Below are 24,609 nucleotides of genomic sequence, written 5' to 3' on the forward strand. Positions count from 1 at the left end.
TTATTTTAACGTTGCATTTGGTGGTGCAACTGTAACACCCTTCCCTATCAATTCTCAGTACTCCTTAAATCTAACCCTTCCCTATCAATTCTCAGTACTCCTTAAATCTAAGAAGATTCTCCATAAGCATAGCCCAACCCAATGATCATCGAACCCATTAAGATGATTCACATGAGGAACTGGTACTGGTACGAGATGATAATGGAAATAACAACTTTCTCACATTACAATATCAAAATTATGTTTCTTGAATGAAAGAGACACAGTGGATCATAGAAAATGTGATAGAATGTGAGTGAAAGTTGTTATTAAATAATATAATTTCAAATTATATGTTTACATGAATGACCAATTACTTATATAAGCAAGGAATCACACTTTGCTTATATGAACATTGTTTTTACTTCATAGATGTCATTTGAGGTTGTTTTTTTTTACTGTTTTTACGAAACAATTTTTCAATACACTTCATATTCATCTCTGCAGTCAAATTAACCATGTAATTGTAAAATTGCAAATTCATAAAAACAGTACAATCCTTGAAATGCTTATCTACGATACAATAAAAACCTGCCAAATAAGGGCATATAACCTAAAATAACCCTTATGATTATAGTAACAACATTAACACAAATTAGAGAGATAAAATAACCCATATGATTATAGTAACAACATTGACACAAATTAGAGATAAAAGGTTGATTAATAGTGTAATCTAAAATCTAGGAAGATCCAAATACCCTTCCAATGGAATCAATAATCCTGCACTGAGATTCAATTATCATACGAATCCTCTTATTCTCCATCTCTAACCTAAACCTCTCTGTTTCCTTCATCATCTCCATCTTCATATTTTCCAATCCAACTATCCTCTCCGCAAAACTTTTTAACTCTGCCGTCAACTCCGTCGCCATCGCTTCTTCCTCTTCCTCCTCCTCCTCGTCATCGTCAATTTCATCACGCTGTCTAGCTACAGAGGGTTTCTGGTGAAGAATATTATGAATACTCCTTGACCTAACACTCTGATTTTTTCCTCTCTCACCATCGCTATAGTTGTTGTTCTCATATTCGTTGTGAGGAAGAGCTCGAACGGAGATAGGGAGAGGACCGCGTTCGAGATCGTCCATGAGACGGAAATACTGCCAGGATCGGGAAGAGGCAGCGGAGGAAGTGGCGGTGAGGCGGTGCTTCTCGGATCGGTGGCGTTGACGGAGTTTTTCCATCTTGTGACGACATTGGAGGGCGGTTTTAGAAGGGTGATTGTAATCGTAACCGCATCGGGCGGCGACGACAACGGCAACTTCTTCCCACTGACTGCCGCGGAGTGGGCCACGTTTGAGGGAGTACCATTTTTCTTGGTAGGCTCGGATGAGATTGAGGGTTTCTTGGTGGGTCCATGGGATGGGTTGTGGTTTCTTTGGAGGTGAGGAAACGGTGAGTTGTAGGGAGGAGGAGGTGGTGGTCATTTTGTGGAATTTGTTGTGTGGTGGTGAGTGGTGTTATAATGTGAGTTGGGGGAAGTGAAAGTGGGTTTTGGGTTTGGGTTTTGGGTTTGGTTGGGAATTGATCGCGGTGGTTGGATTGGTTGGTCTGTTGGGTGGACAGTGACTAGATAGCAACGCGTGTAGTGTAGTGGGTTGAGGTTCTGCTACTTTCTAATCCTAATCTCAACTTTTTCACGTAAATAATAATTCCTCGACTTATAAAAAATCACACAACAAACGGTAAAATTCTATACGAAAAGATTGGTAAAATTCTATACGAAAAGATTTTAACACTAACGAGTGTTTCAAGGCTAATTTCTAGCTCGAAATATTTGAGTTCCTTCTCGGAACTGAATTTCAACCTGATACAAGTGAAAAACAAAACAAAATCAAAGGTTGAAAACATAAAAAAGCTAATTTTATTAACTTCAATAAAGTAGTAAATTGATTATAAAACAAAATTGTGTATACTAATATCCAACTAAAACTCGAGAGTATCTACTAATTTACCATAAAAAACTTATAAAATTTTAATTTAGTAATTTGATTGTGATAATATTTTTTTCTTAAACCATGTTCAAACCCAGACCACCGGCAAAAACAACCTATAAAAAAAAGTTAACTAAACTACGGTTTGAACTTCAAGGCTAAAATAAATAATTATAGACACTGATTTGAGAATTGATAGTTGAAATAAAATAATTTCATGATTTATCATACATGTTCGTGATAGTAAAACAAAATAGATCTAGGCGTGTATCATTGATTTCTGTTCCGGTGCTTCCTAACAATGTCAAGAATATAGGTCTTACATTTCTTCCATCTTTTTTTATACTCGAGTTTCAAGTAACCAAACATAAATGATGGAGCTGAACATTTAGATCAATTTGTAGGATTGCATCATTGATTGGTTGAGGGAGAGCTGTGAACATATCGTAAAAGCGGTGTGATTTGCTTGCATTTGGACTATTTGAAAGGCGAAAAATGGAAAAACATTCTGCCACAATGACGTGAGGGTGGAGAAATTAGTTGCAGAAGCAAAATTCTTATTTCGGAATCGGTTGAAAACTAAAGCCAATGGTATCAAGTATACTATTTCTCGATGGTGCTTGAACCCTCTAGAATGTCTATGACCGATTTAGAAAACTTTAAGGAAATAATGTTTGTGATATACTGATGAAGCATTCTTGCAAGTACTGAATGAAGAGTAGCAGAGAACTAGTTATTAGTGACACAGTATTCAAAGTAATGGGAGATCTTCAAGTCTTGAACCATTCATGAAAGCAGACAATCATATTCTTTGCTTTCTTCCGGTAATGATTAAGGTTTAACATCATAAAATGTCAAGAATCTGCAATATGTTAAACATATATATCTTTAAAAGCAATTAAAGAACCATGCTAAAAGTTGATACTAACAGGGATGAATTGCATTTGATACTGATACGGTCAAGCAAATTTGATGAGAGTTGGCAAAGGAACTTACTTGCATTGGCATCTCTTGCATGACAATACCGGTGCTTTCTTCAATACTCTTTAGAGTTACCACTTCTCCACCGACAACCATATTGATAACAATTCCATCTGCACGTTAGTTATGAATCTAATCAATGATGCAAAAATCTAACATAATACTTAACAAACCATAGAATAAGGAAGTGAAAAAGGACCAGCGGTTAGACAAGCTGCCAAACGTCTTCCATATGTTTCCTGTATGAAAAACAAAATGGGAAGTGAATCATTAGTGTTGGAGAGAGATACAACACGGAAACACAGATACACACCACTTTCACCATACATAAATCACTTCAATTCAGGAAGCAAAATACAGCTATGTATAAAGATCAGTGATTCTTGAGAAACAAAAAATTAACCGAAGAAACAAAAGAAACCTTATACAGCAAGAACGGAGAAACCATAAGGGTCCACCTGATTTATATGAACTTATCAAATGAATAAAAAAACAATCATCACAAATGCCAACTTGTACAATCTAGGAACCAAAGAAACAACATCACATCATCCAACAGGCAGTTTTTACTGCTCTATACAGTTTATTAATCGACAAAGAATCTTCGATGAAGCAACAGGATATTAGCCAAGTGACACCATAAAGAGTAATAGTATAGTGAAGATTGAGGAAAGTAAAATAATACGAAAAGGCACAATGTAATAGAAACTACAAAGGGACTCCTGAAAACATATGAACACGGATTTTCCGGTTGCCGGTTGCCAGTCTCATGGTATATGTGAGTTACTGAAAGGTTAAGAAAATTACAATACCTTTTTTGCCGGTAACTCATAGTTAATGAGAAGATGTGCATTCATCGGAGACTCCCCAGAAGTAAGAAGAGGAAGGCAAGCATCTGTGACAATAACCATATGGGATCTATCATCTTTCCCAACATCATCCTCATTTCCTGCTCCAGCATGATTAACCTGATTCCACCTTGTCGCCACTTGACAAAACTTCTCTAAAACAAAAGCACGCTCATCTTCAGCAAGGTCACTATACTGACGAAACATGGCAAAGAAAACATAGTCAAGCAAACAACAAAAAAGTCAGCAAGGAAGAACACAAAAACATCACTCAAAACACAAAAGACCAATGTAGTCAAGCACATGATCTTAAGTAAAATCAGCCGGCTTGTGAAAAATCATAAAACTCAAATCATTAGCACGGCATGTGAGATCCTACCGAAGGGAAAAAGGGTAATTTTATACACACATACACAAAAACATGAAAATCATAATACAGGCCCCAAAAAAAACCAACATGTTTTCTTTACGATCTTGCGTCAAAAAGCTCAATCTTGACCACGGCGGCGGCGAAAATGATCTTTCTCTAATCGTAACACTCTCAGACATCCTTAAAATGTAACATCTTACGATCATACGATCCAGCGCTCGATCTTGACTACATTGCTAGTGACAACATTTATCTATCTATCTATCGAAGTAAATTCTTTCACTAATGACATGTGGCTCAATTTAACACCCTATTTTTCTTCATATTCCTTAAAACCATGCCAGATATTTATTAGTTATTTCAATACTTAAAATTAAAAGTCCAAATATCTATGTAAACAAGTTAAGTCCCTAAGTGTTTATCATACAAGCACAAACGCATAAGTTATTTCGTATAAGCTAAAAGCTATCTCCATTAGAGAATTTATGAAAATAAACTAAACAGGCCTAAATCCAAAAGAAATTCAGAAGTAAAATAAAAGAAATAGGAAAGGGGTGATGAAAAGTACCAAAGCGGAAGAGGAAATGAAAGGGAGAGGGGAAAGGGAGGAGCAGAGAGAGTCAAGGTCGTCGCGAGTGCTGCAACAGACAACAACGGGTAAGCAAGAACGGCGACCGACCAAATCGAGAAGATCAACCAGCGTTTGCTGCAACCAAAGAAGCAATTATCAATTATCGATAATCAAATTCAAAAACTGTAATCGCAAAAGTGTTGAATATGATGGTACCATTTTGAATTGAAGCCTGTCAACTGCGAGGTAGAAATGGCGCGGGTGGCTGAAGATGGAGAAAGAGAAAAGGGTTGGGAAACATGAAATTGAGAAGAGAGAAAGAAGGTGATGAAGAATGAATGAATGAAAAGTACCCGATCTGATACTGAGATTGAGACGGTGGAGACGGAGAATCTATGCTATCCATAACCATCTTCCTCGCTCACTGCAATCTACGTTTACAGTTTGCAAGCTAAGTAAATTTATGGAAACAAACTTTCTCTTCCTCTCTCTCACACACTATTACACACGGAGTATTTGATTCGAATAAACTAAAAATTAGATACTTCGTTTACTTTAAATGTGAAATAAAAAAATGTGATTTGTTAGTTATCTCAAAAATATTAATTTAAAATTTTATTATATTCATTTTTAGTTAATGTAATGGTTATGTTTGGGAGACTATCAATTCTTATATTATAATTAAGTTTACGAGCTATCAACAAAACTCGAATCATTCACTTTCACCTTGTAAGATGCACGAAAAAAAAAGTTATGTGAGATTAGATATGTATCATGTGACGGCAAGCTCGTAACATTCATCTATATCATAAATAAGAACATAATTTCAAGTTTCGTAAAGTTAACTAACCATGTTTCACTATATTATAGGGGATAAATCATCCACCACACTCCCTAGTGAAGCAGGGTCATGTGACTCATTACCAGAATTGTAGGTTAAAGACTCACCATACTTTATTAAGTGATTGAAGCTATATATACTTATATGTAAGCTAGGTGATATCATCACTTTTTCACATATCAAAATTCTATTGATTTTTTGTTTGGCTTATTGTAGGCAAGGCTACCACTCTTGTTTGGCGTTCACCATAGGGTCTAGTAAAAGTGACAATGAACCAAACATTTTTTCAATAGATTTCGATTAACCTATTTATCATTTCAAAATGGTGGCCACAAGGGTTAAATCTAATAATGGCAGCCAATTGGCCTTAGCAGAAATGCATGTTTTCATGGAGGAATTGTGTTGGTAGAATCAAACCCTACAAACGAGCTTTTCAAAACATCCAACAGTAATGGCAACAAGTCGCCTTTGGCTTGTGACATTTGACAGAAAGACGGATCCTTACGAGCATGTAATCTCTGACAATACACAAATATTCAATCCATTGCAATCTTCCATTCAAAACATTAGGAAGACGGCCTTGCCTTGAGCTGGTATATGAACCTCCTCAGGTTATCTGTAACTAGTTCTCAAGATCTGTACAAAAAACTTATCTATCAGTTTTCATCAAGCTAGCACCACAAGGTGTCCACTTTAAGTTTTTTTAACGTGTATCAGGGATATTTTGAGTCCTTAAAAGAGTACCTGGATTTTTTCAATGAAGTTGCCATTAAGGTGATAAACCCTAACTAGAAGAGGTTTGTGGGAACCTTTCAAAACGGGCTAAAACTCGCAGACTCATTAAAGGAAATATTGGTTAAGGCGGGGTGTTACGTAAAAGGTGAGAAAATCAACGCATAAAAGAGATTCAAAGACGCGAAGGAACGCAACAATGGGGGATCAAAGTCCTCCAATTCGCACGAATACAATTTTCCTCAAGCAATCAAAGAAAAGGGAGACTTCAAACTTCCTAGGAGGCCTGCGAAAAACTATACACCTTTAAACATCAGACGAGTACAAATATGGAAATAAATTATTCATACCATAACCATTTTAGAACCTCAAACCCCAAAGGGGGTGGTGATGGGGAACGTGCCCAAAAATCAGTGCAAATACAAGGTTAAAGGCCACCACATCGTCGAATGTCACTGCCTGAAAAAGGAAATATATTGCATCTTTCAATAGGGGCATCTAAGGAGATACGTCCATAGTGCATCATATATCTCTAGAGCGAGAGCATGACCTTCTGGGCGTGATAGGCCTAGAAGTCCCCAACCAAAAAGAGAAAGGAAACTAGAAGAAAGTAGTAGAAAAGAACCCATTCGACACACTTAACACCATCTCTGGAGGAGGCAATTTGAGTTCCTCATTCAATAAATATGCTTGTCATGTCATACACTCTATAGATTCAGCCTCTAAGTCTCGCTCAACTTCTGCATTCGATATCACTTTTTCACACATGGACATTACTGGGATCCGACCCATAATGAAAACCCCACGGTCATTAGTGTACAAATGTTCAATTGGGATGTCAAACGAGTGCTCATAGACCCCAAACGTTTCTTCGACATTTTCTATTAGTGTACAAATGTTCAATTGAGATGTCAATCGAAAGCAATTACAGTCTTTCAAAGGAAAGCATGTACAAGTACTATGATACATCTCTATTAGAACCACTTTCGTAGTGGTCAGAAATGCCAAGACCATAAAAGTCAGATACCTAGTTGTAAATGTTCATTCTTCTTACAACATAATCATTGGCCACCTTGTGTTCAATGTCTTAGAAGAATTCTTATAATTAATCTATGTGACTATGAAATACTCTTTATATAATGGACATGTAGGTTTTGGCTAGGGAGATTAAGAAGTAGCCAAGAAGTGTTACCAAGCAACCTCTAGATAAAGAAAGAAGTAATAGTTGCAAGCCCACCACCAAGGCCCAACACCCATGATGTCAACATTGTTGACCTACATCCAAGAAAGGACTACTTAGATAATAATATGGTTTCTGCAGAAGAACTGAAGAAGTTCATATCAACCCTTGCAGTTTCCATACTACATAACTCGACACATCATTGACAGAAATCGAAGAAAAAAAGTTATCCACTTACTACAAAAGAACGTAGATTTATTTGCTCGGAGCCCCTTGAATATTCCATGGATAAATGCTAATATAATTTGTCATCGTCTCTCCCTCAACATCACCATCAAGCCAATTATATATAACAAGTGAAAGATGGGGGAAAACAGGGGGTGAATGTTGATGAAAAAGTAAATAAGCTTAAAAGGCAAGATTCATAAGAGAAATCAAGTGCCCACTTGCGTAGACAATGTGGTAATGATGAAGAAATCCTTAAGTAAGTCTACAGTATGTGTGGATTTTTCATATCAAAATTATGCATGCCTTAAGGATACATACCATTATCTAGTTGTTTATTGGTATTTTTAGTAAACAAATCACAAATTTTATTTCACTTAAGGGATTAACCTCGAAAAAAATCCTAAGGAAAATTTGTACAAAAAGTTTTTAAGAAAATGTATTCATGCTCGATAACTTAATGTTAGATGGTAGAACAATTGGATAAAAATCCCAAGAAGTAAAATGCAGAATTGCTTGAAAGGGTAAATTCAATGAAGAGAAACCATAAAAGAAGTCAAGTAAAGATTCTTAGATTAAAAGTGGGATGAAATTTCATACATTTCTCACAAATTATTCATCTCTTTAACTTGGATGTTTGAATTCTATATAGAACAACAATAAAAGAATATGAATCATCATCACAGAACAAAATCTGTTTATATACTATGTATATTGATATCCGTCGACAATAGTCAACTCTCCAACATTTGACATGTACACTATAACGTGGCCTTTTATCATATGCTTTGATTCATGTCTTCAGTTCTTGAAGTGCTGCAAAACCATTACTTCTATCAAAAAACATCTTCAGGTACTCTAACTGCTTTTGTCAAGAATCAACTTGTTTACTGTCGAATCTTTGTGATATTGGCATTGAAAACATGGTTTAGCTACTTGTGCTTAGCATGTATATTTATCTCACATTTTCACTCATGTCGAATATGCTTGAGTCGAAAGTTTTAGGCTAACAGATGCCCCCCAAAAATGTCACTTTCGGTCATATTTGTAATATGGAAGAAAATTGGCGTTTTTAGTAATATTCACGATATTGTTCAAAGCCATATGTATATGTCATCGTCATCATGACCATTTTACCCTAGTCGTCACGTCAATAAACGTGTGTGCAACCGTCATCATGATTCCAACTTTAAAAGGCATCGTGGGCCACAAAATTTAACTGTATTGAAATAAAATATAAAATCATTTAATTTTTAATGATTTTCACAAAAAAACGAAGTCAAAACGCTAGTGGGTTTAAACTTCAGAGGGAGAAACTGATAATTCCTACTTTAAAATCTCTCTCTCTCTCTCTCTCTCTCTCTCTCTCTCTCTCTCTATATATATATATATATATATATATATATATATATATATATATATATATATATATATATATATATATATATATATATATATATATATATATATTCGCTTGTGTAAAAAATAGAAATTAAATTAAACAATCTTTTCTGTATGTTTTAAAAATTAAATTATATATTAATATAATTTTTTAAAGACTATATACAATCTAATTTAAAAGTGTTGCTAATATATCAATAATTAAATTAATATTCAAACATAAAGTTTTGCCAAAATTACCAACTTTTGAATTTGACTTAACTTTTCAGCAGTCACTTTCAAATTGGTGTTTTTGTGGGTCTTTGTCAATTTTAAATAATGAATTGAAAAAATCCACCTAAGAGCAGTTTCGACTAGATATTATACATACAATTATCTATAGTCTTTAAGACTTTAACTCGACCACGTTCGAATTACACCTATCATCTTAAAAGGTGAGATAAAGGGACTTATAATAACCCATTAACTTCTCTTTATGTTTCCCTCTATTTACTTGCGCATATATTTTGTAGCTTACCTCTCATTCCAAAAGGGTCAAAGAAAAAGAAATTCGAAACAGTTGACGACGGTGAGAAGTCTGACCAACCAAAAGATACAAAACAAGTACAACTTCTAAACCTTTATTCTCTTTTATGACAATAGATTTTTTTTGTATCACTTATTTGTCCTTGTTCCTATTTTCATAGTGAAAAACAAGGAAGTAGTTCCACAACTATTCCTCCGAGTCAAAAGAAATCAAGGAAAGAGAAAGCAATTATTGTTCCAAGAAGAAGAAGAAGAAGAAGAAAATAGATAATAAAAGCACAAACTCTTTTTTGCAAAAGTTTAAATTTCTTGCACAAAAGGGTCTCACTAGACGTGCCAATTTGTTTACTGGTATTTTTAGTAAAAAAAATCACATGTTTATTTCACTAAAGGGATTAAAATCGAAAAAATCTTATAGACAATTTGTACAAAAACCGTTTAAGAAAATGTATTTGTGCTCAATAACTTCATGTTTGAAGGTATAATAATTGAATAAAAATCTCAAGAAGTAAAATGAAGAATTGCTTGAAAGGGTAAATTAAATGAAGAAAAACCATAAAAGAAGTAAGTAAGAATGCTTAGATTGAAAGTGGAACGCAAATTCATACATTTTTCACAAATTATTTATCTCTTTAACTTGGATATTTGAATTTTATAGAGAACAACAATGAAAGAATGTGAACCCTCTTCACATAGACGAAATATGTTTATATATTTTATACATCGATAACCGTCAACAACTGTCAACTCTCCAGAATTCGACACGTACACTATTATATGGCCTTTTGTCCTCTATTTTGCTCCCACGTGTCTTTATTTCATGAACTGCTGTAAAACCATTACTCCTGTCAAAAAATATCTTCAGGTCCTCTATCTGCTTCTGTCAAGAATCAACTTGTTTACTATCTAATATTTGTGATCTTGGCGTCGAAAACATGGTTTAGCTACTTGTGATTAGCCTGTATATTTATCTCACATGTCTATTCATGTCGAATATGGTTGAGTCAAAAATTTCAGGCTAACACCAACATAGATAGGCTGATTGAGAGATCATCATGTTACAAAATGATTAGATTTATGGACACTTACTTATGTTATAATCAGATCAATATGAACATGTTAGATATGCCCAAGATAACTTTCATGATCAATAATTGCAACTAATACTTTCAAGTATGCCTTTTGGTATCAAGAAAGCTGATGCTACTAATCTGAGATTGATGGGTGCGGTTTTTGCATACCTAATATGGAAGACTTGGATCTATATATATACAAAAAGGTAGTAAGGAGTCTGTCATACGGTGATACTGGTATCGATGACCCTTTCTTAGCCGGGGATGCTTGATTTCTGTCTGATGGTAGAAATGGTCAACAGAAGCCTGGCTGGGGGTGGAAGAGATGACCCATTTGTCTAGTAATGCCACTCTCTTCTGGGAATGACTGGCTTTGCTGGGGGATAGGATTAGCAACGGATTCATTGGAAAGCATGATTAGACCTTCTCCTCGATCCTGAAGTCTAGTAGTAATCGTTATTTCTATTTTATGCACGCATTTTTGGTAAACATCGATCATATCCAAATGCATATATTAATTCGAATTAAATCAATGGACGCTTATGCAAACAAAACAGAGAAAGTAAAACAAAAGCATTTTTTTGAAACTAAAATTATATTGATTTCGAAAGAGGGCCTATAAACAGGCAATTTTGTGTACAAGGAGACAGAAATCCTAGTAAGAGGAAATTGCCAAGGAAACGAAGAGAAAGCTATGCAGAAAAAGTCCTATTGATTCTAATTCTGCTACTGTCATTATGTCTTCAAGCATCTCATCTCCTGCTGTCGGATAGAAGTGATAGGCTTGTTCAGTCCCTTTGACTTGGGTGAAGCTGACCGAGAACGGGACATAGTCATACGCTTTAATCCCTAATTTTTGCCTGGACCGCCTTTTCAGGTTTTCAGTCCACCAGGATACCCTTTTTTGCCCAAGCCGCCTTTTCAGGTTTTCGACTTGCCGGGTGTACATGCGTAGTATTTTTTTAACTATGTCCGTGTTCACGGGATGCGGGAAGTCTTCGCCATCCACTGTAACAAGCATCATGGCTCCACCAGAGAATACCTTCTTAACTACAAATGGCCCTTCGTATGTGGGAGTCCATTTTCCTCTAGAATCACCCTGTGGTAGAATGATACGCTTTATTACCAAGTCGCCACTTCGGAATTATGGTGTTTTATTTTGAACTGCGTGCAGAGTTCAGTAATCATCTGGTTGTTCAAATTAGCACCATTATCAGTGATAGCTCTTTCAGGAGATAGCAGATTTCGCAAATGTGTATTTGATAAGATCCATCTTAGAAATCAATAAAGCGGTACGATTCAACATATACTGTCTTAGTCGGCGAGCAGCCCAGGCCAAAACACAGCAAGCTTTCTCGAGCTGCGAGTATCTTGTTTCACAGTCGATACCTTTTGCTAAGGTGGTATATTGCATGCTCTTTTCGACCAGATTCGTCATGTTGCCCCAACACACACCCTATTGAATTTTCTAACACGGTCAAATACATGATTAGAGGTCTTCTTTCAACTGGTGGCATCAGAATTGGAGGTTCTTGGAGATACTTCTTGATTTTGTCTCGGTTATTTGGAGATGGATAAGTAGCGGGCAAATGGGAGCTAAATCGGGCGACGCGGTCCAGATTTATGATTTCGATCGATGCCCCATGCGGCTGAATAGTCTTTTCTTCTTGTAGTAGTCTGGCAAGCTCTCCAGGTACTTCACAATCTTCCTCACTTCCATCCTCGGTTTGGTAGATCGGATTTTCGAAGTCATAATTAACAGTAGCAGGATTATTATCAACGGGATCCAGAGTGGATATGGATACGCAATTTGTTACGTGAGTGTGTGCAAGAAAACATAGCTTGTTTGAAAAAAAATGACAGGAAAGATAAAGAGCGCAATATTTGAATGCAAAAAGTCCATTGATTTATTGAATATGAATATGCTTATGAAAATGACAAGACATTTAACCAAATTTGATACACTAAATAAGCAATAACAATTATTCCTGACTAAAGGAAATCGGGATAGTGTCTTCAGCCTTCCAATTATTGAGTCTGTCACAAATTGTTGGGAAAATCCAGCTATCCAGGTTGCAATCGCTATCAGCATCTTCCACAGCATTGACAGTCTCGTCATGGTTAGGCAGAGGGGCAGCGATGTCATTAGGAGCCTCCGGAGGATCAGAGGTAGCCGCCTGTATCTTTCCATTTCGAATGCCGCGTTCCACATGCTCACCTGTCAATATAAGTTCAGTGAAACCCGATGAGGAACTTCTCAATAGATGGCTGTAGAATGGGCCAGTCAGTGTGCTCATGAACATGTCCACTAATTCTCGATCAGTCATGGGGGGGTTTGACTCTGCCAGCCAAATCTCTCCATTTTTGAGCATATTCTTTGAAGCTTTCTTTAGAGCCCATAGTCATATTCTGCAACTGTAGCCGAGTAGGCGCCAATTCAGAATTGTATTGGTAGTGCTTGTAGAAAGTTGTCGCTAAATCAGTCCAGGTGTGGATGTTAGAGCTCTCGAGTTGATAATACCATTCCAACTGTGAGCCAGACAGACTCTCTTGGAAGAAATGGATCCATAGTTTCCTATCAGTGGTATACGACTGAATCTTTCTCACATAAGCTCTCAGATGCATCTGAGGACAAGATGCCCCATCGTATATAGTGAAAGTGGGGATCTTGAATTTGCGAGGAATGACCACATCGGAGACCAGACCCAAGCTTTCGAAATCCAGACCGGGCGCCTTCTGACCCTCCATAGCTAGCATGCGTTCTTCCAGCAACTTATATTTAGCATCTTTTGGAGAGTACAGTTCATTTTCATAATCTTCATCGTCGTCCTCCTGGTTGAGAGGATTAGCATTCTCATCTTCCGAATCATTTTCTGTCTCCTCTTCTTGATCCTTTGGAAGTCTGATCTTGACTCCCGCAGCCTGTCCTTTAAGCCTTCTTCCCGGGTTAATGTAACTCACAGCTTTCTTGTCTTTCTTCTTTTCGAGCAAAAGAGCCTTCAGTTCCTCCTGCCCTTTGGATAAGCTCAGCATCATCTCCTGGAATTGAGCATTCTGAGCCTGGAGATCTTTGACAGTTTGTTCGAGGTCCATTTTTCTGTTTGCAGGAAAACCGTGAGAACATTGATCCCTTTAGAGTACCTGTTATGCAATGTGATGTTATGCTATGCAATGTATGAAATGTTTTCAATGTTTAAAGTCCTTGAAATGGTTAGTACAATGCCATGATGTCATGATGTCGTGATGTTATGATGTTATGATGTTATGATGTTAAGTAAATAACAAGCACAAGCAAGTCACACAACCATCATTCCTAAGTTTTAAGGCTTGCATGAGTTCCATAGGTAAGTACCCTCCCCACTGAAGTTTGGTTGGTTCAACCTGTCCTAGAATAGTAACCGGGTTCTAAAAGGATCTCCAATCATTGACCTTCCCTTAAGTCCACTTCAGTGCAACACCAAGTGGTTGACCGAAGCTTCCCTAAAGTCCAATCTCAAAGAGTGTAGTATCGAGTCTCAACCAACCCCAGTCGGAACCGAAGTCAGTTATCTCACTACTTTCTAATGGCTAGGATGGGTCAATTAGGGTTCTAAAGGTCTGGTTAATGCTTTGATGACACCACGCGGAAGCCAAATTTTTCCTCAAGTAAACATGAGGAACATCAGGACATCCAAAGTGTCACATTAACCGTAGCCATCATTTTGACCATTCCAGTATACGCCGGATAGTCGCGATGATCTTTTGCTACTTACCTAAGGTACACTAGATCCGGGTGTAGGATCTCTCACTCAAGCATAGAATACCCAAGCAATCCCTTAAAAGTAAATCAAACAATTTGAATAAGTGATCTTGTTTTTTAAGGTAACCTCTCTTTTTAAGTATCCCCAGCAGAGTCGCCAGTTCTGTCATACGGTGAACTGACTTGGGGTATTTTGCTTTTTATCGCAATGTCGCGGATAGCAAGAGTCGCCACCGACTTTTCTTTTATCCAATAAGGAAAGGTGGAAAAGAACAGGAAAGACCTCAATAGATTTTGGGTTCGGGAGGTACATTATACAAAGGGAAGGTATTAGCACCCTTTGTATCCATGGTTATCCATGGGCTCTTAATTGCTGGATCACTTATATTTTTGTCTGAAAAGTGTTGGTGAATTGTTTAAAAATGTTTCGAAAAGAGAGTTTAACTTTGTAATGATTCTCGTATGAATGTATACAAAGTATTTATCTCGTTTGATTTTGAAAAAACAGTTTAGAAAAATATAACTTGGTAATGATTCTAGTATGAATGTATACCAAGTGGTGATTTTCTAGGACTTGCAAAGTGTGAGGGGTGGAAAATGTTTTAGGTTATGATCCAGTAATTGAGAGTTATACCTTCCTAAGGTCGTTATGGGCATTTCCTATCCTTATGAGGGTAAAACTGTCCTTACTATTGAGAAGTAAGTAGTTTTATCCTTTGGATGTAAAAGGGTCATTGTAGGGTCATCGATAGGTCATTGAAGGCAACAGTTGTAAGGATACCTTAACATTCGAAGGGACGATCATCATTTAACCGTAGGCTACACCGAAGGGTCATCGAGGGACAAAATCGTATTTTCGAAGGCAACATCCGAGAGACCATGATTTATTTTATGATGATTTAACCGAATGGTCTTTGCTAAGTGTATCCCTACATTCGCGGGACACGACCGTTATACCGTAATACCGTAGGGCAGCAAAGAGAGGTCCAAGATCACATATTTAAAGGCCGTATTTTACAATCAATTAGGCAATTAGGATGAATCTCCACATTAAAATCAATACATTAAAATCAGCTAAGTAATTGAGGGTGGATCTCCACATTAAAATTAATACATTAAAATTAATACATTAAAATTAATTAGGTAATTTAGGGTGAAACTCCACAAAGGGCATCCCACAAATAAAGTGGAATACCTATCTAGCTAGCTTTCCCGGCGATGCGTGAACCTTTGCAAAACTCAGCAAACATGTCAGAATACCAAATCAGGGTGCAATCGAGAATTACACCACAAAAGAAACCAGAACAGCAGTAGGGTCAGATAAACAATGCATGGCTATGATAAAAACATGACAGGTGGGCAAAAGTCAGAACAGAAAAGTCGGCTGCTGTCGCGTTCGCTCCTGCTTCGCCTAGCGAAGTCTTAGCGAACACTCGTTGCATGCTCGCTTAGCGATGTGCTAGCGAGCGGCTGCGGATTCCGGTTTTAATAACGATATAATGGCAGCAAGCTTCACACCTTATAGCATTCATTACAGAGATTATGTGGTTAGACATTCAGATGTTCATGCATACTTAAATTCATATGTAAAACTTAAGATAGTTTCATAAATTCAATCATGATACCATGTGCAAATTAAGAACATAAGGTAGTAATAGCAATGCCAACCTGTTTGTAATCGAATTGTAACCTTGAATTGGCCGATCGGATCGAATTGAGCGGAAGTGACCTTGCTGCCGCCGGCTTTTCCTTCAGGGTTTCCTTTAGGGTTACTCGGAATTCTCAGGGTTAGCCTCCAGGGTTTTCCGTCTGTGAGCGCTAGGGTTTGCTTGCTAGGGTTCTCCTTTCGTCCTTTTTCGTCCTCCCTTTTTCTGACTGGAGTTGTGGTATTTATAATGCCTTTTTTTCATGACCTAATGGGCTCAGAGTGAAGCCCAGAATTTTCTGTTATCTGCCAGCTTCGCTAGGCGAGCGTGTAGCGAACGTTCGCTAGGCGAGCGTGCAGCGAACGTTCGCTAGGCGAAGGATCTGCTCGCCTAGCGAGCAGGCCAGTTTGGGCCATTTTCTGGATTGGGCCACTCGTGAGCTGGGCCTTTGTTCCTTTAAGATCAGTGTCATAAAAATGAGTCGGAGTGCCCTGAAAAATGTCTTGAAATATTAATGGGCAAATTTTGGGGTATGACAGAGTCCATATAATAAAAATTATTGTGAAGATTTAGAGGATATATTGTGCTCTGTCAGAAAATACAACATGCGCTTGAATCTAAATAAATGTTCAGTTGGGGTTCAAGTAGGAAAATTCTTGGATTTCATGGTGGCTAGGAGAGGGACATAGAAGCCCAACTATAATCAATATGAGAAGTCCAACTATAGTTAAAGAATTCAAAAGGGGAGAGGGAAAATTTCCTCCCTCACTCTCTTTTTCTCATGCGCAAGAATAAAGCCTTCCATTTTTTGCCACATTGGAAAAGAGATAAAAGTTTAAGTGGATTGAAGAATGTGAAAAAACCTTTTAAAACTCAAATTACTTATGGTGACATTGTCACATATCGAAAAAACGCGCACATAAAACATAGTCGCCACCAATTTTATTTATCCCAAGAGAGGGAAAAGAAACATCGAGATAACCTACAAAAGGATGAATCTAATGGTCTCACAATCAAGAGATGGGTAAGGGAGTCGATTACGCGAGGGGAAGGTACTAGCACCCCTCACGTCTGTAGTATTCTACAGGATCCACTATTGTTGTTCTAAACAAAAGGGTGTGTTTATTATAAAACTTACCTACTAAAAGGGAATGCATGCAGAAAGATTGAATTATTTACAAATAAAAAGAAAGTTTTTATTATTGCGCTCGCTTAGGTTTTACAACCTAGTGCCTACGTATCAAAAAGAATCAGAGCACCGTAGTTCTTCTAAAAAAATTGGTTTGTTGGTGCTTTTTATGGGTAATCACCCTTATTGAAAATTTTCATAAGAAAAGCCAAGCGGCAAAAGAAGTTTGGATTAGTTGAGTATTTTTGTTGAAAGAATACATCAAATGATCCATCCAAGGCAGGAGGTATTTGATTACTTCTCTCTTATTATTGAAAGAGTTCAAGTAGTATTAAAATGTTTTTGGATTTTGATTAAGAAAAAGGTTTTTATTTTAGAATGAATGCAAAATAGAATAGAAAAAAATCTAAGGGAATTCTAAAGAGAACCCTAATGTTGGCATGCAAAAGTGGTCCTAAAGTTAGGATAAAAGGGGGTCATCTACCTTAATTAGCATGCAAAGATTGAGTTAGGGTTAAGAATCCAAGGGTCTACCTAATCTTATCATGCTTGGTTAACAAGCCTAAGGTCTACTTTAGTTCAATATTAACCAATAATGAACCAAATAAATCATATGGTAACATGTTATCCACACAAGGAAAAGAGATAAATGACAATGACAATCTATATCAAGTCATGAAACAATAAACAATACAATACCATATCCAGACATGGAAGAAAAGAAAAGCAATGGCAATCCATATCAAGTCATGGATGAGGTAAAGTAATAACAATAATAATCCATATCAAGTCATGATGCAAATAGAAATAATTCATATCAAATCATGGTGAAAAATGGAAACAATCCATATCAAGTCATGGTGAAAATAGAAACAATCCATATCAAGTCATGGTGAAAAATAGAAACAATCATATCAAGTCATGGGAGATAAGATGAAAGTAAATCAAGAAAGCAAGAAAAATGAACTCTCAAGTCTAATCTTGCTTTGAGACATCATAAATTGTCACAAAAAAGTCACATGTTAACAAATAGCAACTACTCATTCAAACTAGTCATGAAAGAGGGGGGCAAGATTCAAGCAAATTGTGAATACAACCAAAGCAAATAACAAGTTATTAAATCAAAATGGGCAGAAATATCACATCAAAATGAGCATAAGGACATGTTGTCTAGCTCCTAAAGGTCATGCATATATGGTTTAAGCATCAGAGTACACAATCATCATGAAAAGTTGCAAAGTGAAAAGAACACAAGTGCATGGACAATTAGGCATGGAAACGTATGTAATGAATGAATGAGATCAACATCAAAGACATGGTTTCAATACTCATAAGAAAACCAAGACATCACAAAGGCATCATACCAAAGCACGCTCAAAGATTAAGACAAGTAATGATCAAAATCAAACCCTAGTCATGCTTATAAAGGTGAGTGGACTTCAAGCAAGTATAGATGAAGTAACATTTATGGAAATATGGTATCAAAACACATAAGTCATAAGTATATGACATATTAAACTCAACTTACAAGTCACTCAAGCATCAAGAATGAATCACACAAGCTATACTCCAAGATAGGCAAACAATCATACAAGTTCAAATAAGCTTAAATAAGAAGTAAACAAACAATTAGGCATACACATGACATCGAGGGATGTATGACTTGTGCAATATGTTAACTCAAGATGAGGTTCAAGATCAACAAAGGAAGTCATCCGAAATTCATACACAAATCAAAGTCAAGTAACTTGATAAACAAGTAAGGATATCATCCTAGAAAAGGAATCCTTTATCAAAAATGCAACAAGATAACACAAGGCTCAAAAGAGGGATGCTTATAGGTCATGGGACAAAGGCAACGTCCTCTTCAAAGCATCAAATACAAACATTAAATCTCAAGATGTACCAACAAGCAAAAAATCCCAAAGTTCAAGCATAACTAACAAGTCAAAAGGTAAACATCATCCAAGTAAGGAGTCCTTTTCCCCGCCAAAGTAAATGAGTAATGCAAAATGAAGTTAAGACATGAATAAATGAAATGAGAACAAAATTAAACCATACAAAAATGGATCCCAAGCTCCTAAGAACTTCACCATTTACCAAACTCAAAAATTAGGTCAAGAAAGGAAGAATGAAGCTCTTAATGTGTCATCATGATGAAGTGACAATGGAATTTCATTCAAAGAATCATAAGAGCAATGTATGAGGGTATCAAGACCAAGGAAGTCGGAAACATAAACAAGAGGAATTTAATTCAATTGGAATCATAGTACTCAAGATGGAATGCACAAGACACAATCCAAACTATGATCTCAAAAGCAAGCAAATAAGATTCAAGACAATCAAGCAAATAGACATCCAAATGGAGATACCTAAAATGGTCCACGTGTGTGAATTTAGGACTCCTAAATTATGATTAATAAGTCAAGAAAGAATGGGAAAGAGACCCCATATGGTTGCACAAGTGCATACCAAAATAATCAACTAGGTGTAAAATGTATCACAGGAAACAAACATGCTTGAATAAACCAAGAAAAATAGTTAGAAAAATAGAAAAATTATGAAAAATTAAACATGAAAAGGTGAAGTCAGAAGCTCAATATGTCCCAAAGATGTGTTTAAAATCATGTGCAAAAGATGTTCAAACAAATCAATCATTCAAACAATGCACCACTAACTGATCATACCAAGCAATCTTCAAAAATAAGTTAAAAAATGATACAAAATTGATAATTCAAACACAAATGAAAGCTCAAAGGACCTACATACATATGTCTATATGTGCACAAAAGATTGGATCAAAATTTAAAAGGGAAGAACAAGATCCAAACCCTAACAATTAAAACTAGGTCAAATAAACATTTTAAAATATAAAAATAAAAAAATATATATTAAAATAAATAAAAAATAAAAAATAAAAAAATGGAAAAATAAATAACATTTAAAATATCAATTAGGAATTATTTAGGAATTTTTGGACCAAAGGAAATAATTTAAATAAAATAAAAAAGAATAATAATCAAATAATAAAAAGAAAAGAAATTGGGGTGCACATTAGTAAAACAGATAAAAGGAGATTAATTGTAATGAAAATGGGCCCGAAAGGGGAGTGGGGAAATCAAATGAGACACGGCCCGGGCCATAAAGCAAAACAAAAAAATAAAAGCGAAATAAAATGGACATGTCACACTTGGATCATGTGGAACATCTGTCATACCCCAAAATTCACCCTACCTTTCACAAAGTCCATCTAGGTCACTAACCCTAATCATTTGCATCTCCTGATAAGCATTTTTCTCATCTACATATCCATTGTATCATAACACATTTCACTTGTATTTGAAAAAGCTTAAAATCATGGGTTCAAGGGTTTTATCACATGTGGCATTGAGTAAGAGGTGAACCCTTCATCGTGGGTATATTCATCATGGAGCATAGCTTGGGACCCTAGTTGTTGGGTGTGAGCACCATCAGGGTCAATTCAATTACTATAACCCCAGTTGTTGGCTGCGACATTATCGTCAGTGGTGCGTACGTGCAACTTTGAGAATCATCTGGTCATTCATGGAGCTTCATTGGTTTGTTTAACAATTCATTAGAGGCCTGCTTGTTCATGCTCTCAAGGCCTTGATCAAGGGACATTCATTCAAGTTGTTGCATTTTGGATCTGGTTGAGTCTCAGTGTTTAGTCTTAATTGATTGAACTTTAAGTCTTGGATTGACATGTTTCATTTGATTTAAGAACATTTGGCTACACAGTTAGGTCCACATTCAATCATGGTGAGCATTCATATCCATAGTTGGTCAAAACCTTGGTTTGTGTTTGATTCTTTTGATAATCGGTTCGCAATAGTTCCAATTCACCTATGCATTGCATTGTCATTATGGTCCACATTCATTTGTCCATAAGAAAACGAACATTTCAACCTAAGTTGACTTTTGAACAACTGTTGACTTTTTGGTCAACCAGTTGACCAAAGTCAACCATCTAACCAAAATCCATTTTTAACCACCTTCATAATTTTAAATCCATTTTCAATCATTTTCATATTTGGTAAAACCACTTTGCACCATGTTCATCTTTCACCATTTAAAAATCCTCATACACCATAATTCAAGTTACAACATGTCAAGTATCAAATAAAACCATAACTATATTCACCTTAAACCATCCATGACCAAGTGACTTCGCATTCACACCATTCATGAGCCAAATTGCATTTTTATTCATAAGCCATGACATATACATTCAATTCAAGTTTGCACTTCATAAACCATTTAATTCTACCATACATTTAAACCATCTGATTTCCATTCTCAAGCAACCATCATGTATATATTCAAAATCTGATTACAAACATTCAAACAATTTACAAACATTCATAAAATATGTAACTACAATCAAATCCCATTGATTCCAAGCATGCACTTCAAAGCATCCAAAATTTCATCAACCTGCACAATGGAAGAAAGCAAGTCGTTTTACCGGCAAGTGAAAAATGGAAAATTCAGCAAAACGCCAACGGAAACCGTATAACAAAACCATCAGTCATATGCAACTAATCTGCAAAACATTCATATCATAAACCACATTTCAGTTCGAACTATTAGCTTCCACAGTCAGCCGACATATCTCACAAAACCATATCAATGCAGCAGGCTACAATTCAACGCATACATCCGCAACAGTTTAAACTGAACTAACTCTAACACATTTTCAACTAAATTCATTTTTTACCTAACTAACTCTAGTTAACCCAACCAATCAGCCTAACATGTAGCAAATGGATAACTGATTCATCACAACCAAAATTCATAACCGAAAGCATAACAGAAACAGTTGACGGCATAACAATTTATAACTAACTGCTACAAAACCTGCAAAATCACTTCCAATCTCCAACCTATATAACAAACAGAACAACAGATTGAACAAACTCTCAAGTTCTAACTCTATAACAGATTTGTTAACCCTGAATCTCCACATACAAAAACTGATATAACAGAAACATAACTAAACTAACCGGATTTCCAACTTCCACAACCTCTTCATTCCGCTCTTTGAGTCATTCTTCACGAAGCCGCATTCGTGATGGCGATGCGTAGTCGGTGCGAGAGCCGCGTCGTTGTCTGCTCTGTCATAAGACCTTCCGTTATCTAAGTATTTCGTCCTGAGATTAGTTTTCTAGGAGTTGAATCTTCATCACCAGGAGGATCCGAATTTGTTGTGAGAGAATTGGACTGTCCGCCCCAATTGAGTGTAGTGTCTTGATACACTCTCTCAAGTTACCATACACCCCTGGCCCATTAACCCTTCTTAATCCCCCATTAATCCCTTCTTAAGGATTTTAATTTATTTTAATCTTGCTAATTTTGTGTCGATTAATATGATTATGATTTTCTTGTTATTGTTAGAATTAAAATCTTCAAGACTTTGATTATGTTAATTCATGGTTTTAGAAATATTAGGGTGATTAGGGTTAATTAGGAAATAATGTAAATTCATTAGTTTGATTTATGTTTAATCATCATGTTAATTTGATTTCTATTTTTTCAGAATTCGATTCATAATTGTTTGACCATAGTTTGGTTAGTATTAGGCTTCGATATTTCGTTTTGTGGTTTTAGATTAGAATGGTTAGATATTGATTTTATCATGATTCGCTTTAGGTTTAATTTCCATTCCGATTTGTACATCGCCTTATGATTTTCATGCCCATGATTCATTAGGTTTCAAGTTGTAATTTGGATTGGGAATTTTCTATTTCATTCGCTTGTGGTCATAATTCATGTTTAGGTAGACTTTAGTGCTTAGAATTAATAGTCACTTTAATTGTCCATTTAATCGATTCCTTTGGTTTGTGATCATATTGTAAATTGAAAATCCCATTTCAATTTAGGTGATGGATGTCTTGTGTGTCTAATTTCATTTGCCATGATCACATGATATATCTTTGATTATTTTTCATTGATTAATCCATTACCTTTTGAATTGATTTTAACCATTGAATATGCTTACATATTGGTGCATTATTCTCATTCATTTGACTTAATCTCATGCTAGCCCGTTTGTTGTTTTGTGTCCACATGTGACTTTGAGGTTCAAGCTCACTCCTAGCTAGCCATGCTCCTAACCATTTCATTCTTATTCAATAGCCTTGTATTGTTTGACGTACCATGTCACTTATATGCTTTATGCATGGTACATAGTTTAATACTTTGTAACTTGTATTTTCTTTTCATTGCCTTATGTTGTATTGTGTGGATCCATCCCCTCATTGTGGGTTCAATGTTCCCCCATCCCATAGTCGTGTAATATCTTAGATTCATTGCTTTCTAGTTAATTCACCATGCATGCTAATAACGAAGATAAAATACAAAATGATAAATAAAGCATTTCAAAAGAAACAAAAGGTACTTGATTCAACGTCAAGTTGTTTTCCAAATAAAACTCACACCATTGCAACGTGAATACTTGATTGAATGCCAAGTATCCTCCATCCACTCCATGATCCATTCTATCATATCTTCTCCATTCTCTTCTCAAACTCATTCTATCTCTCACCTCCATTCTTTCACACACATTTTCATAATAAAATCAAACACTTGATCCAACGTCAAGTCCCTTTTTCAAAACCATTTTCATAACAAATTGGAATGCAAAATGAGGTGTACGTGTTTGTACACAACATTCAAGTACTTGGGTTGTCGACCGTACCTAGCCTGAGGACCTGACACTTGACTTTCCCCCTTAAAACATCTAACGAGTCAAACAAGTTAGATCTAGGTGCTATGAGGGAGAAAAAGAGAAGTTAGGACTCCATTGTCCTCTCAATTCCCAAGTAATTTGATTGTTGACCGTACTTAGTCAAGGGTCAGATACTTGTCTCCATCTAAGTTCCAATTATTAGACTTGCCAAACTCTTTTCACAATTCAAATCTATTTTTTGGATGAAAAAGAGTGGTTAGGACAATATTATCCTCTCAACTTCCGAGTTATTGGACCGTTGATAGTATCTAGCCAAGGGTCTGATGCTTGTCTCCGTACATAAAATCAACCCCAACAAATCAAATCATATTTTAACTTAGTGAATTCTCTTCAAAACCTTTTAATAAGGACGTATTACTTCCGTTTTACCGTGAACGAAGCTTAAGCCTCCATGTGCGAGCAAGTAATGTTTAACTGCTAGAGTGCGAACCAAGCGTATGCACTTTACCGCAAACAAGCAAATACTTTCCGCTCCCATGACAGAGTATACAAGTAAGTGAACAGTAACACGCGAATGTCAATACTGTTCAGTAAAAACAACCAAACAAATATTCCGTTTGTAAGCCGAACTACGAAGCTCTGACTTCCGTATTGCACGTATGAGGA

At 36.2% G+C, this 24,609-nt stretch overlaps 2 protein-coding genes and 1 long non-coding RNA gene across 3 annotated transcripts; all 3 read right to left on the reverse strand.

Moving 5' to 3' along the window:
* Positions 1–491: 491 nt before the first annotated feature.
* Positions 492–1,673, reverse strand: LOC127120379 (trihelix transcription factor ENAP2). The gene has a single exon (XM_051050790.1). The coding sequence runs from the start codon at positions 1,464–1,466 to the stop codon at positions 723–725; it is 744 nt and encodes a 247-aa protein (XP_050906747.1). The 5' UTR covers positions 1,467–1,673; the 3' UTR covers positions 492–722.
* A 484-nt stretch (positions 1,674–2,157) lies between these two features.
* On the reverse strand, positions 2,158–5,281 carry LOC127120380 (ATP-dependent RNA helicase eIF4A). The gene is made up of 7 exons (XM_051050791.1): positions 5,097–5,281; positions 4,960–5,008; positions 4,741–4,878; positions 3,767–3,997; positions 3,154–3,193; positions 2,970–3,067; positions 2,158–2,835 (listed from the first exon to the last, which is right to left on the reverse strand). The coding sequence occupies exons 1-7, from the start codon at positions 5,153–5,155 to the stop codon at positions 2,818–2,820; spliced, it is 633 nt and encodes a 210-aa protein (XP_050906748.1). The 5' UTR covers positions 5,156–5,281; the 3' UTR covers positions 2,158–2,817.
* Positions 5,282–21,440: 16,159 nt separating this feature from the next.
* LOC127121543 (uncharacterized) lies at positions 21,441–22,597 on the reverse strand. The gene is made up of 2 exons (XR_007803485.1): positions 22,259–22,597; positions 21,441–21,689 (listed from the first exon to the last, which is right to left on the reverse strand). It is a non-coding gene; the product is annotated as an uncharacterized LOC127121543 (long non-coding RNA).
* Between the last annotated feature and the right edge of the window lie 2,012 nt (positions 22,598–24,609).

The sequence above is a fragment of the Lathyrus oleraceus genome, chromosome 2 (assembly GCF_024323335.1).
Source record: "Lathyrus oleraceus cultivar Zhongwan6 chromosome 2, CAAS_Psat_ZW6_1.0, whole genome shotgun sequence".
Lineage (NCBI taxonomy): Eukaryota > Viridiplantae > Streptophyta > Magnoliopsida > Fabales > Fabaceae > Lathyrus > Lathyrus oleraceus.